Source organism: Crinia signifera, chromosome 7, assembly GCF_055691185.1.
Source record: "Crinia signifera chromosome 7, ASM5569118v1, whole genome shotgun sequence".
In the NCBI taxonomy this organism is placed as follows: domain Eukaryota; kingdom Metazoa; phylum Chordata; class Amphibia; order Anura; family Myobatrachidae; genus Crinia; species Crinia signifera.
In genome coordinates, this window is record NC_139223.1 from 19,616,487 (window position 1) to 19,630,627 (window position 14,141).

General features: G+C 50.2%; 2 protein-coding genes across 5 annotated transcripts in view; one reads left to right on the plus strand and one right to left on the minus strand.

Moving 5' to 3' along the window:
* Window positions 1–407: 407 nt before the first annotated feature.
* On the minus strand, window positions 408–11,142 carry LOC146019917 (UBA-like domain-containing protein 1). Of its 4 annotated transcripts, none has more exons than XM_083152571.1 (4): window positions 11,010–11,142; window positions 3,533–3,717; window positions 1,735–1,794; window positions 408–1,135 (listed from the first exon to the last, which is right to left on the minus strand). In XM_083152571.1, exons 1-4 carry the CDS (start codon window positions 11,071–11,073, stop codon window positions 869–871), a joined length of 576 nt encoding a protein of 191 aa, XP_083008697.1. In that variant the 5' UTR covers window positions 11,074–11,142; the 3' UTR covers window positions 408–868. The 4 variants fall into 4 exon arrangements, with proteins under 4 accessions (XP_083008697.1, XP_083008700.1, XP_083008698.1 ...); XM_083152574.1 differs by lacking the exon at window positions 11,010–11,142 and adding an exon at window positions 6,198–6,325; XM_083152572.1 differs by lacking the exon at window positions 11,010–11,142 and adding an exon at window positions 6,176–6,303.
* Window positions 11,106–14,141, plus strand: part of MGRN1 (mahogunin ring finger 1) — a 31,427-nt gene continuing 28,391 nt past the window's right edge. The window contains exons 1-3 of the mRNA XM_083152565.1: window positions 11,106–11,315; window positions 12,590–12,680; window positions 13,566–13,684. Of these exons, the coding sequence (XP_083008691.1) occupies window positions 11,166–11,315; window positions 12,590–12,680; window positions 13,566–13,684 (360 nt within the window). The 5' untranslated portion in view covers window positions 11,106–11,165. The remainder of the gene's footprint in view (window positions 11,316–12,589; window positions 12,681–13,565; window positions 13,685–14,141) is intronic.

A 14,141-nucleotide genomic window follows, 5' to 3' on the forward strand; every position in this document is an offset into this window, starting at 1 on the left:
GCATCAGAACTGGTTCTGCTTGGTCGTAAATGTATTATCCTGGATGTAAGTAGCCTGTTCACTGGGGAATTGTAACCGACGAATATGGTGTCGGCCATTTTGTGAGTATACCAATGTTCACAAATGCAGCCCATCTATACTGTAGGAACAAGAAATATCCCGGAGGCAAACACTGAAGACACCATTTTGCGTTCTGACCTTAAACACTTGAGAATGCAGATACCACTAGGCTCCATGCCAATGCCTTCTGGTTTAGCCACAAAATGGCTGCCTCCACGGCATGTAGATGACTGTAAGCAGGGACTTCACCTCAGAATGCACAGGTTACCATTGTAGAGCCGCATACTAGAGTAATGGCAGGCCGCACAATGACAGCGGGTGGAGGAGAGATCCTGTCAGCAACCACAAAAGATTAAAATATTTATTGTCGTCAACTCTTAAAACCGCTACAGGAACGTCCGTACTGTTAAATGACATCAAAGGGTTAAATTACATCAAATACCTACTGTATCCTTATACTGTTTTTGTTAAGTTCCACACAAAAATCCCAGAGGCCTGGAAACTCTCTGCACTAGCATACAATGCAGCATTAAATATGGCTGACGTTCCGGCAACTCTGCAGTGGGATCATGCGGAGCGTGTTAGTGAAGTCACTACATTAGGCTGTCAGATGGAGCGGTGCGATGCTCTGCAGGCAAGTGAGGTAATAGATTATCGGAGAGATCTCTGCCACTGTAGTATTGCTCCGGTGAGAGATTTGTTGCCTCCATGAAGCAATACTTGTAGCTCTTTGGGCCTTTCAGCAGGCTAAATAAAGTCTACATGCCCCAACCTGCCCCTTTCCCAGGTGTCTTCGGTCTTTTGTGCCTCATCTCTCGGCCTCCGCTGCCGGGTTCGAGTCTGCACCTCTAGTGCCGTTAGAGTGTTGTGCGCCTCCAGGGTAGCCAATGTCCATACCAATTTGTTGCCCCCTAGGGTCATGGGGAAAATGGCCGCCACTGATACCTTGCTGGAGAGGTGGGGATGTGGCCAATGAAGGGAGGTATCCACTTTCTGAGGCTTTTAAGCGGGAAAACATAGTGAGGGCATCTGGGAAGTTTGGAGGGGTGGCGGGAGTGTTGGCAGGAGTGCCCATCTGAATAGAAAGAATAAAAGGATTTGCATATTAGCGGCAAGAAAATCTATCGTCACCTATCAAATGGAGACATGGTTTGGGTTTGGGTAATGTTAACTACTCACTAGGAACATGAGTTATCACACAGACATAACACCAAGTCTCCTACATCACAGCAGTTTAAAGTAGACCGGTCACCTAGACAGCGTGGAGGCCATATTGTGGACTGAAGGCGGCCATGTTATGAGCTGAAGGCGGCCATATTGTGAGCTGGAGCAACATTTATGATAATGCAGTCGATCCAAACAACCTCATAAAAATAAGTCAGGCATTACTTCAGTGATTTCACTGGCTCATATAATAGGCTTCAAATAGGCTACATACAGGTTCAGTCCTTAATAGGAACGCCTCCCGGCCAAACAAAATGGCCCCTAAGCTTTCAGTATCACATTATTCTTTATATGTGTTTAATCAGACAAACCATTTAACTGGATCCTCTTCCGCCATGTTCTCAGCTCAGGTGAATTCATTTAATTTACTGGGCCAGTAATTATTCCAATTACTCAGGTAGACAATAACCAGATAATATAATTCTTCCATTGTCAGTGCACACAACTCACCATTTGGTGATGGGGAATGTACGGGTGGCTGGACTCCTGGAAGAAGACGCTGAGAGCAGTCTGTAGAAGGAAGACAAATGTAATGCGGTAATTAGGAGAGGATGAAGGAGAGGGAGAGAGGAAGGGGACAGAAAGAGCGTGGGGAAGAAATGAGAGAGAGAGAGAGAGAGAGAGAGAGAGAGAGAGAAAGAGAGAGAGAGAGAGGAGAAAAGAAAGAGAAAGGAGTCACGTATAGAGAGAGTGAAGACAAATGGGTAGAAAGAAGAGGATGGGATAGGGAAGAGGGAAAAAGTAGATTAGAAAAGGAGAGGGAAAGAGAGATTATATGAGTGAGGGAGGACAGGAGAGCAGACAGAAGTCGAGGACAAAGGGGAGAGACAAAAAGGATGGAGGAGACAGAGAGAAAGACAGAGAGAAAAAAAAAAGGAGGGAGGAGCAAAAAGAGAGTAGGCAGAGAGAGATAGACGAGGAGGAGATAGAGGGAGAAGACAGAAGGATGAGACAAAAAGAAGGAGAGAGAGAGAGAGGGGTGGGGTGGAGACAGAGAGTGCTAATCCCAGAGAAAGGGATGGTGATGGGGGGAGGGGGGCAGAGACGAAGCAAAGAGATAGGTAGAGAGAAGGAGGAGCCAGTAGAGCGAGGGATGAGACAGGAAGAAAGAGGGAGAAAGAGAAGGAGGAGGCAAAAGGAAAGAAAGTTGGGAGGAAGAAAAAGAGTAGGCACAGAGAGATAGGTGAAGAGGAGAGTAATATATATATATATACATACATACATACATACATACATACACACACACACACACACTTCTGAAGACCCAAAAGCCATGGTATAGGGGCCTAGTATTATGATGGAAGACCTCTAGAGGGATGATGACCCCTGCCATCTGGACAGTTACCAAAAGTACTGATATTTTGAGGTGCACTCAAACACTTCAAACAAATGCTCAATTTAGTTCATGATGGACGAACGTGGTGGCCACAACAATTTGTTGGAACTCTCCAGGATGCTCCTGGAACCAATTCTGGATAACTTGGGACAGATGACACGGTGCCTTATCCTGCTGTAATATTCCATCGTTGGACATGAAGTCCAGGAAGGACTGCAAATGGTCATCAAGCAATAACCCTTGTCAATGACAAGGTTACCGGATAGACTAGCAGACCCAACCCATGACATGTGAACACCCCCCCCCCACACCATTATGGAACCACCACCATCCTTCATGGTGCCTTATTGACAACTGGGGCCCATGGCCTCGTGGGATCTGTGCCCACCCGAACCTTACCATAAGCCCAGAACAATGAGAATTGTAACTCATCGGACCACACAACATGTTGCCACAAGGATCCACTTAGCCAGATCATGAGCCCGGTGAGGAACTGTTGGGTCTTCTGCTTCCGTATGCCATTACATTTGGGTGTGATTTGAGCCAGTGTCACTGGTCTGTTACCACAAACAATTCTGGTCAGATGCCACTGGCAACTAGTATACTGTACATACATACATACATACATAGGGACAGATGTATTAAGCTTGGTGGAGTGATAAAGTGGAAGGTGATAATGCAGCATCCAATCAGCTCCTGTCATTTTTCAAACCCAGATTGTAGATGGCAGTTAGGAGCTGATTGGACTTGCCCAATAGAGAGAGAGAGTGAGAGAGAGACGTGTAAAGAGGGAAGAGGGAAGGGGGAAGGGGGAGAGAGAAAGAAGAAAGAGAGAGGGGTATAGTTAGAGAGACTGGATGCTCATTGGTAAATAAGGTTAGAGGGGAAAATGGGTGAGTATGCTGCCATCACCTCATACTGCCAGTGTGCTGCCCGCAGTAGTTGCTCTGCCTGGTCTGTGGCACATCCCGCTGCCAGTACAAACTGGGACACCAGCAGCTGTTGCTTCAACTGCTCTATGTCACCAGACATCCCGACGGGTGCTTCACCCACAGCACAAGTGACAAGTGCCACCAGAGAGAAACAGTGATTCCAATCTGCAACACAGATAATACACCATGTACAGGAGTGCACTGCACAGACTGACACACAGACTACACTGTATACAGGAGCACACTGCACAGCCTGACACAGACTACACTGTATACAGGAACACACTGCACAGACTGACACACAGACTACACTGTACACAGGAGCACACTGCACAGACTGACAAACAGACTACACTGTATACAGGAGCACACTGCACAGACTGACACACAGACTACACCGTATACAGGAGCACACTGCGCAGACTGACACACAGACTACACCATGTACAGGAGCACACGGCACAGACTGACACACAGACTACACCGTGTACATGAGCGCACTGCACAGACTGACACACAGACTACACTGTATACAGGAGCACACTGCACAGACTGACACACAGACTACACCATGTACATGAGCGCACTGCACAGACTGACACACAGACTACACTGTATACATGAACACACTGCACAGACTGACACACAGACTACACCATGTACATGAGCACACTGCACAGACTACACCGTGTACAGGAGCACACGGCACAGACTGACACACAGACTACACTGCATACAGGAGCACAATGCACAGACTAACACACAGACTACACCGTGTACAGGAGCACACTGCACAGACTGACAGACTACACTGTGTACTGGAGCACTGCACACTGTATACAGGAGCACAGTGCACAGACACACACAGACTACATTGCATAAAGGAGCACACTGCACAGACTGACACACAGGCTACAACGTGTACAGGAGCACACTGCACAGACTACACCACATACAGGAGCACACTGCACAGACTACACCGCATACAGGAGCACAATGCACAGACTGACACATGGACTACACTGTGTACATGAGCGCACTGCACAGACAGATACACAGACGACACCGCATACAGGAGCACACTGCACTAACTGACAGACTACACTTTGTACCGGAGCACTGCACAGACTAACACACAGACTACACCGCATACAGGAGCACACTGCACAGACTAACACACAGACTACACCGCATACAGGAGCACACTGCACAGACTGACACACAGGCTACAACGTGTACAGGAGCACACTGCACAGACTACACCGCATACAGGAGCACACTGCACAGATTACACCGCATACAGGAGCACACTGCACAGACTGACACACAGACTACACCGTGTACAGGAGCACACTGCACAGACTGACAGACTACACTGTGTACCGGAGCACACTGCACAAACTGACACACAGACTACACTATGTACTGAAGTGCACTGCATAGACTAACACACAGACTACAGCGCGGACCGGAGCACACTGCACAAACTGACACACAGACTACACTGTACACAGGAACACACTGCACAGAATGACACACAGGCTACACCGTGTACAGGAGCACACTGCACGGACTGACACACAGGCTGCACCGTGTACAGGAGCACACTGCACAGATTGACACACAGGCTACACCGTGTACAGGAGCACACTGCACAGATTGACACACAGGCTACACCGTGTACAGGAGCACACTGCACAGACTGACACACAGACTACACCGTGTACAGGAGCACACTGTACAGACTGACACAGACTACTGTACACCGTATATAAGAACACACTGCAAAGACTGACACGCAGACTACACTATGTTCAAAAATACACTGCAAAGGCTGCCACACAGACTGCACCGTGTACCAGAGGCCAGAGCACACTGCAAAGACTGACACACAGACTACACCGTGTACAGGAGCACACCGCACAGACTAAGACACAGACTACACTGTGTACTGGAGCACACTGACTGCACAGACTACACCGTGTACAGGAGCTGTCCACAGATTAACACACAGACTAAATATGTACAGAATAACAGACTGACTGCACTATGTACATGAGCACACTATGTATGTGCACAGACTACACCGTGTACAGGAGCACACAGTGCATAGACTAACACACAAACACACCACACACAGTAACACAGAGAATAGAAGCACACTGTACCATGCAGAGACTACTCAGTGATTATTAGTACACTGCACCACACACAGTAACCCAAAGAACAAACCAAGTATAGGGGCATACTGCAGAGATAACACAGCACCACACAGAGAACACACTGTGTATGAGTACACTGCACCACACAGAGTAACACAAAGAACACACCGTAAATAGGAGCACAATTACCACCACACTTACAGTATTATATGATTCTATAAGAGAATCTTTGTTACATGAGCCGTGTTCACACTAAAATTGTGTATTTTAAATGCATGAGATTCCATGTCAACAAACCCAACACAACACAACACAGTGTGTACTATACATGTATTACCACACATTACAGCAGACTCACCAGTGCACACAGATGTGGGAACATTCCGGGCTATACACACACTCACATGTAGATGTGCATATATAATACATATATAAACAAACACAACACAGAGCACACTCACTGCCTCCCGCACAACTGCTCACCAGCTACAGCCCAGAGGTGTGGAGGAGCAAGGCCTGCTGGGAAATGTAGTTTGTTCCTTGTACGAGGCAATGGAAGCTGGATCTGACCTCATGGGATATCCAGTATGTTCCAGGCACATATAAGTAGCCACAACCATTATAATTGTCAGACTTATACTCAGTATCTCAGTATACTGATAGAAGTGCCACTATACACAGGAACCACAACAGCTACTGAGAGGTGCTACTGTGCAATCTATTATACACAGATAGCACATACTGAGCGAAGTGCTACTGTGAAGTATATTATACACAGAGAACAGCTACTGAGAGAAGTGCTCCTGTGCAATATATTACACACAGATAACACATACTGGGAGAAGTGCTACTGTGCAATATGTTATACACAGAGAACACATACTGAGAGAAGTGCTGCTGTGCAATATATTACACACAGGGAACAGCTACTGAGAGAAGTGCTGCTGTGTAATATATTACACACAGGGAACAGCTACTGAGAGAAGTGCTGCTGTGCAGTATAGTATACACAGATAACATACTGAAAGAACTAGTGCTTTTGTGCAATATATTATACACAGAGAACACATACTGAGAGAAGTGCTGCTGTGCAGTATAGTATACACAGATAACATACTGAAAGAAGTGCTCCTGTGCAATATATTATACACAGAGAACACATACTGAGAGAAGTAGAGCTGTGCAGTATAGTATACACCATGGGTCCTCAAACTGCGGCCGTCCAGATGTTGTGAAACTACAAATCCCAGCATGCCTTGCCACAGTTTTAACACTCCCTTATAGCAAAACTTTGGCAAGGCATGCTGGGATTTGTAGTTTCACAACATCTGGAGGGCCGCAGTTTAAGGACCCATGGTATACACAGATAACATACTGAAAGAAGTGCTCCTGTGCAATATATTATTATACACAGATAACACATACTGAGAGAAGTGCTGCTGTGTAATATATTATACACAGGGAACAGCTACTGAAAGAAGTGCTCCTGTGCAATCTATTATACACAGAGAACAGGCACTGATAGAAATGCTCCTGTGCAATAATTATTCACAGAGAACAGCTACTGAGAGAAGTGCCCTGGTGCAGTATATTATACACAGAACAACAGATACTGAGGGAAGTGCTCCTGTGCAATATATTACACATAGAGAACAGCTACTGAGGGAAGTGCTCCTGTGCAATCTATTACACACAGAATAACAGATACTATATATATATATATATATATATATATATATATATATATATATATATATATATATATATATATATATATATATATAAAACGATATGCATGTTTCTTGAGACAAAACCGAACAAGACATGAAGGTATGCTGGGACAACACCACCACCCATTATTATTACTATTATTAATCCCTTATTTAGGATTGAGTTGCACAGGGTTCTTTATGCCTAATAGCATGCATGTGAGTGTATGCTGCAGATTTAATACAATGCATCTGAGGATAACCTGGCTCTGGAATTGCAGATAAGGTCTCTGGCTCTGGCTAATGCTGACAGTGACACTAGAATACTCTGCAGAGAGCCCCAATATTGCTTACATGCCTGCTGCTGATCAGCATGGAACTACACTTCCCGGCATGCACCGTTTTGTTTGTGTAGTGAGGTCATCATGCAGGCTCAGCTCCCAGCCAGTAGGAGCCTTTGCTATGGCAGTGTCAGGCCATATAAGGTAAACATACCGCTCGCCAATAGCAGAGCAGGAGCCTGGGTTGTGGGCGTGGCCTGCTGGTGATGGACAGGCCAGGCTGGCAGCAGTCAGTCTTTGCATGAGCCGGGTTTCCTGGTCAATGTGACGTCACTCCATGGGAATAAAATAATAGTTCTAGTACACTACAACCTCCTGACATGCGCAGTGTGCACACAGTTAATGGCTTGGAACCAGTGCAATGATTCTGCTCCTGTTCTGTCCACATTATTATTCACTTTCACTAATATCAATTGAAATAGTGAACAGCTTATAAGAAAATGGGCTTGGAATGGCAGGCAGGGTGAAGGTTGTCAAACACGGTCCTCATGGCACCCTAGTGGTCCAGTTATTAAGTAACCATGACAGATGACTTATTAGTATTTTAGTTAATTTGATATAATCTGTGCTTAGTTAAGGATATAACCGGGACCCTTATGGTATGTACACACTGGCCGATAATTCGGCCATTCAATTGGTTCCATCGGTCAGTGTGTACCAGTGATATGTCTGAGAATGTCGCCGTTTACAGACATATCGCGTCGGCTGTGCAATAAAGCAGTGAGTGGGCAGCAAAGGGGTACAAGAGGGGTCACACCGCAGCAGTGAGTGGGCAGCGAAGGGGTACAGAGGGGTCACACCGCAGCAGTGAGTGGGCAGGGAAGGGGTACAGAGGGGTCACACCACAGCAGTGAGTGGGCAGCGAAGGGGTACAGAGGGGTCACACTGCAGCAGCGAAGGGGTACAGAGGGGTCACACCGCAGCGCAGCAGTGAGTGGGCAGGGAAGGGGTACAGAGGGGTCACACTGCAGCAGGGAAGGGGTACAGAGGGGTCACACCGCAGCAGTGAGTGGGCAGGGAAGGGGTACAGAGGGGTCACACCGCAGCAGTTAGTGGGCAGGGAAGGGGTACAGAGGGGTCACACCGCAGCAGTGAGTGGGAAGGGAAGGGGTACAGAGGGGTCACACCGCAGCAGTAAGTGGGCAGGGAAGGGGTACAGAGGGGTCACACCGCAGCAGTGAGTGGGCAGGGAAGGGGTACAGAGGGGTCACACCGCAGCAGTGAGTGGGCAGAAGAGGGGCCATACCGCAGCAGTGAGTGGGTAGAAGAGGGGCCACACCGCAGCAGTGAGTGGGCAGAAGAGGGGCCACACCGCAGCAGTGAGTGGGTAGAAGAGGGGCCACACCACAGCAGTGAGTGGGTAGAAGAGGGGCCACACCACAGCAGTGAGTGGGCAGAAGAGGGGCCACACCACAGCAGTGAGTGGGTAGAAGAGGGGCCACACCACAGCAGTGAGTGGGCAGAAGAGGGGTACAGAGGGGTCACACCACAGCAGTGAGTGGGTAGGGAAGGGGTACAGAGGGGTCACACCACAGCAGTGAGTGGGTAGGGAAGGGGTACAGAGGGGTCACACCGCAGCAGTGAGTGGGTAGGGAAGGGGTAAAGGGGTCACACCGCAGCAGTGAGTGGGCAGAAGAGGGGTACAGAGGAGACACAACGCAGCAGTGAGTGGAAAAGGAAGGGGTACAGAAGGGTCACACCACAGCAGTGAGTGGGTAGGAAAGGGGTACAGAGGAGTCACATCGCAGCAGTGAGTGGGTAGAAGAGGGGTACAGAGAGATCACACCGCAGCAGTGAGTGGGTAGGGAAGGGGTACAGAGTGGTCACACCGCAGCAGTGAGTGGGCAGGGAAGGGGTACAGAGGGGTCACATCGCAGCAGTGAGTGGGCAGGAAAGGGGTACAGAGGGGTCACACCACAGCAGTGAGTGGGCAGCGAAGGGGTACAGAGGGGTCACACTGCAGCAGCGAAGGGGTACAGAGGGGTCACACCGCAGCGCAGCAGTGAGTGGGCAGGGAAGGGGTACAGAGGGGTCACACTGCAGCAGGGAAGGGGTACAGAGGGGTCACACCGCAGCAGTGAGTGGGCAGGGAAGGGGTACAGAGGGGTCACACCGCAGCAGTGAGTGGGCAGGGAAGGGGTACAGAGGGGTCACACCGCAGCAGTGAGTGGGAAGGGAAGGGGTACAGAGGGGTCACACCGCAGCAGTAAGTGGGCAGGGAAGGGGTACAGAGGGGTCACACCGCAGCAGTGAGTGGGCAGGGAAGGGGTACAGAGGGGTCACACCGCAGCAGTGAGTGGGCAGAAGAGGGGCCATACCGCAGCAGTGAGTGGGTAGAAGAGGGGCCACACCGCAGCAGTGAGTGGGCAGAAGAGGGGCCACACCGCAGCAGTGAGTGGGTAGAAGAGGGGCCACACCACAGCAGTGAGTGGGTAGAAGAGGGGCCACACCACAGCAGTGAGTGGGCAGAAGAGGGGTACAGAGGAGACACAACGCAGCAGTGAGTGGAAAAGGAAGGGGTACAGAAGGGTCACACCACAGCAGTGAGTGGGTAGAAGAGGGGTACAGAGAGATCACACCGCAGCAGTGAGTGGGTAGGGAAGGGGTACAGAGTGGTCACACCGCAGCAGTGAGTGGGCAGGGAAGGGGTACAGAGGGGTCACATCGCAGCAGTGAGTGGGCAGGGAAGGGGTACAGAGGGGTCACACCACAGCAGTGAGTGGGCAGCGAAGGGGTACAGAGGGGTCACACTGCAGCAGCGAAGGGGTACAGAGGGGTCACACCGCAGCGCAGCAGTGAGTGGGCAGGGAAGGGGTACAGAGGGGTCACACTGCAGCAGGGAAGGGGTACAGAGGGGTCACACCGCAGCAGTGAGTGGGCAGGGAAGGGGTACAGAGGGGTCACACCGCAGCAGTGAGTGGGCAGGGAAGGGGTACAGAGGGGTCACACCGCAGCAGTGAGTGGGAAGGGAAGGGGTACAGAGGGGTCACACCGCAGCAGTAAGTGGGCAGGGAAGGGGTACAGAGGGGTCACACCGCAGCAGTGAGTGGGCAGGGAAGGGGTACAGAGGGGTCACACAGCAATAACGAGGAACTTAAGGTGCAGTGACTGGGCAGAGAGGGGGCAGTAACTAGGTATAAAGGTTGCAGCCAGTGAGCGACTGACTCTGCCACTGGCCACAGAGGGGAAACAAACAGTGATTGTAGTGTTACAGAACTATCTATGCCTCAGGCAGCGGATCGTACCATTACACAGCTGATGCCCCCCTCCGGCAGACTTGCATGGCACAGTCCAGGGCAGGCCGGGCATTGTTGTCTCTGGTGACGGCGCTCAGCCGGGACATACACTCCGGGCATGCCGGGAGTTGTAGTGTTCCCGCACTCGGGCCAGGGTCCCGGGAGATGGTGACGTCAGTGGGTAAGAACTACGACTCCCAGAGTTCCCTGCGGGTGAGTTCTGGCCCTTCGGTGTATGTACACTGTGGTCTGTACAGGAAGGAATTGGAGGCCCAGCAGACACCAGAGGAGACCAACAACAACTCCAGGAGCAGCGTATGTGTCCCCGGGCCCCTTCCCAGCTCACACCCGGGCACCCTGGCGTCGTTATACTGGTGCTGAGGAACCACTAGTCCCAGCACGCTCAGCCATAGCTGGGCAGCCTCCCCCTACCCAGCTTATTATTGTTATATAGATAATTATCAGGATCCCTGCTGTGCGGGTGTAGTGCCCATGTGTTATATCTGTGTACAGGCGGGTATAGTGCCCATGTGTTATATCTGTGTACAGGCAGGCGGGTATAGTGCCCATGTGTTATATCTGTTTACAGGCAGGCGGGTATAGTGCCCATGTGTTATATCTGTGTACAAGCAGGCAGGTATAGTGCCCATGTGTTATATCTGTGTACGGGCAGGCGGGTATAGTGCCCATGTGTTATATCTGTGTACGGGCAGGCATAGTGCCCATGTGTTATATCTGTGTACAGGAAGGCGGGTATAGTGCCCATGTGTCATAACTGTGTAGAGGCAGGCCGGTATAGTGCCCATGTGTTGTATCTGTGCACAGGCAGGCGGGTATAGTGCCCATGTGTTATCTCTGTGTGCAGGCGGGTATAGTGCCCATGTGTCATAACTGTGTAGAGGCAGGCCGGTATAGTGCCCATGTGTTATATCTGTGTACAGGCAGGCGGGTATAGTGCCCATGTGTTATATCTGTGTACAGGCAGGCGGGTATAGTGCCCTTGCATTGTCCTTATGCAGGCAGGCGGAGGTGGTGCCCATGCATTGTCCTTATGCAGGCAGGCGGAGGTGGTGCCCATGCATTGTCCTTATGCAGTCAGGCGGAGGTGCGCCCGCCCATGTTTTGTCCATATGAAGGCAGGCGGAGGTGGTACCCATGCATTGCACATATGAAGGCAGACGGGGGTGGCGCCCATGCGTTGTCTGTATGCAGTCACGCGGAGGTGGCGCCGATGCGAGGTCTGTATGCAGTCAGGCGGAGGTGGCGCCCATGCGTTGTCTGTATGCAGTCACGCGGAGGTGGTGCCGATGCGAGGTCTGTATGTAGTCAGGCGGAGGTGGCACCCATGCGTTGTCCATAAGCAGGCAGGCGAAGGTGGTGCCCATGTGTTGCGCGTATGCAGTCAGGCGATGGTGGCGCCCATGCGTTGCGCGTATGCAGTCAGGCGGGGGTGGCGCCCATGCGTTGGATGTGTAGTTCCTCAACATCTGGAGGGCCGCAATTGCCCAGCCCTGCTGTAGCATGTAGCGCAATACCCGTGTGTATATGTAATGACTCACATGTCTCTTCTTCTTGTGTCTGTGTCCTAGGCCATGGGGGCCGTGTGGGGCCGGAGAATCGCCGGGGTAGAAGACATTGATATCCAGGCAAACTCTGCTTACCGCTACCCCCCTAAATCCGGTGAGTGACCCTTCTCCTCTACCTATAGTTTGGTAATTACATTACTGTGTTATTATATAGCGCGTACAGCTGAGGTATATTACCAGCGGTGTATTACTGCTAGTCCATATGGGGCGTCACACGTCGGGATGGTTTGTGCGGACCCCCATTACATTACTGTGTTATTATATAGCGTGTACAGCTGAGGTATATTACCGCTAGTCCATAGGGAGTGTCACACATCGGCAGGGCTATTTTTCAGCAGGCTCCAGCAGGAACTGTGGCCCTTATTCTAGTTCACTCTTTCTGACAAAATATTTCTTAGATGGACAAAACCATGTGCACTGCAGGTGAGGCAGGTGTTACTTGTGCAGAGATAATTAGATTTGGGTGGGGTTTTACACCTGCCTCACCTGCAGTGCACATGGTTTTGTCCATCTAAGAAATATTTTGTCAGAAAAAGTGAACTAGAATAAGGGCCTCAGTTCCTGCTGGAGCCTGCTGAAAAATAGCCCTGCACGTCGGGATGGTTAGTGCGGACCCCCATTACATTACTGTGTTATATAGCGCGTACAACTGAGGTATATTACCAGCGGTGTATTACCGCTAGTCCATAGGGAGCGTCACACATCGGGATTGTATATGCGGACCCCCATTACATTACTGTGTTATTATATAGGGCGTACAGCCGAGGTATATTACCAGCGGTGTATTACCGCTAGTCCATAGGGGGCGTCACACGTCGGGATGGTTTGTGCGGACCCCCATTACATTACTGTGTTATTATATAGCACGTACAGCTGAGGTATATTACCAGCGGTGTATTACCGCTAGTCCATAGGGGGCGTCACACGTCGGGATGGCTAGTGCGGACCCCATTACTTTACTGTCTCTTCACTTACCCAGGAAACTACTTTGCCAGTCATTTCTTCATGGGCGGGGAGAAGTTTGAGACCCCTCACCCAGAGGGCTACCTGTTTGGGGAGAACACTGACCTCAACTTTTTGGGTAACCGACCTGTTCAGGTAACAGTACGAGACTTCTTATAGCAGGGGTAGGCATTGCGGGGGGACTACACATCCCAGCATGTCCTGCCACAGTTTTTTCTTTAGTGAATGCTGGGAACTGTAGTTCTAGAGTTGCTGGCGTACAATCTGTTGCCTTTGCTGTCTGATTGGGTGCATTACCGGGTGTGGACAGATCTCTACACTGCATGTATACTGATATATGATGTAACTCACTGTGAGCCTTGTCACTGCCGTTACATTACTGCGCTGAGGCTGTGGCAGCACTTTACAGCTCAGGGTTCCGGCCTAGTGACGCACATGATGTAACTCACTGTGAGCCTTGTCACTGCCGTTACATTACTGTGCTGAGGCTGTGGCAGCACTTTACAGCTCAGGGTTCCGGCCTAGTGACGCACATGATGTAACTCCCTGTGAGCCTTGTCACTGCCGTTACATTACTGCGCTGAGGCTGTGG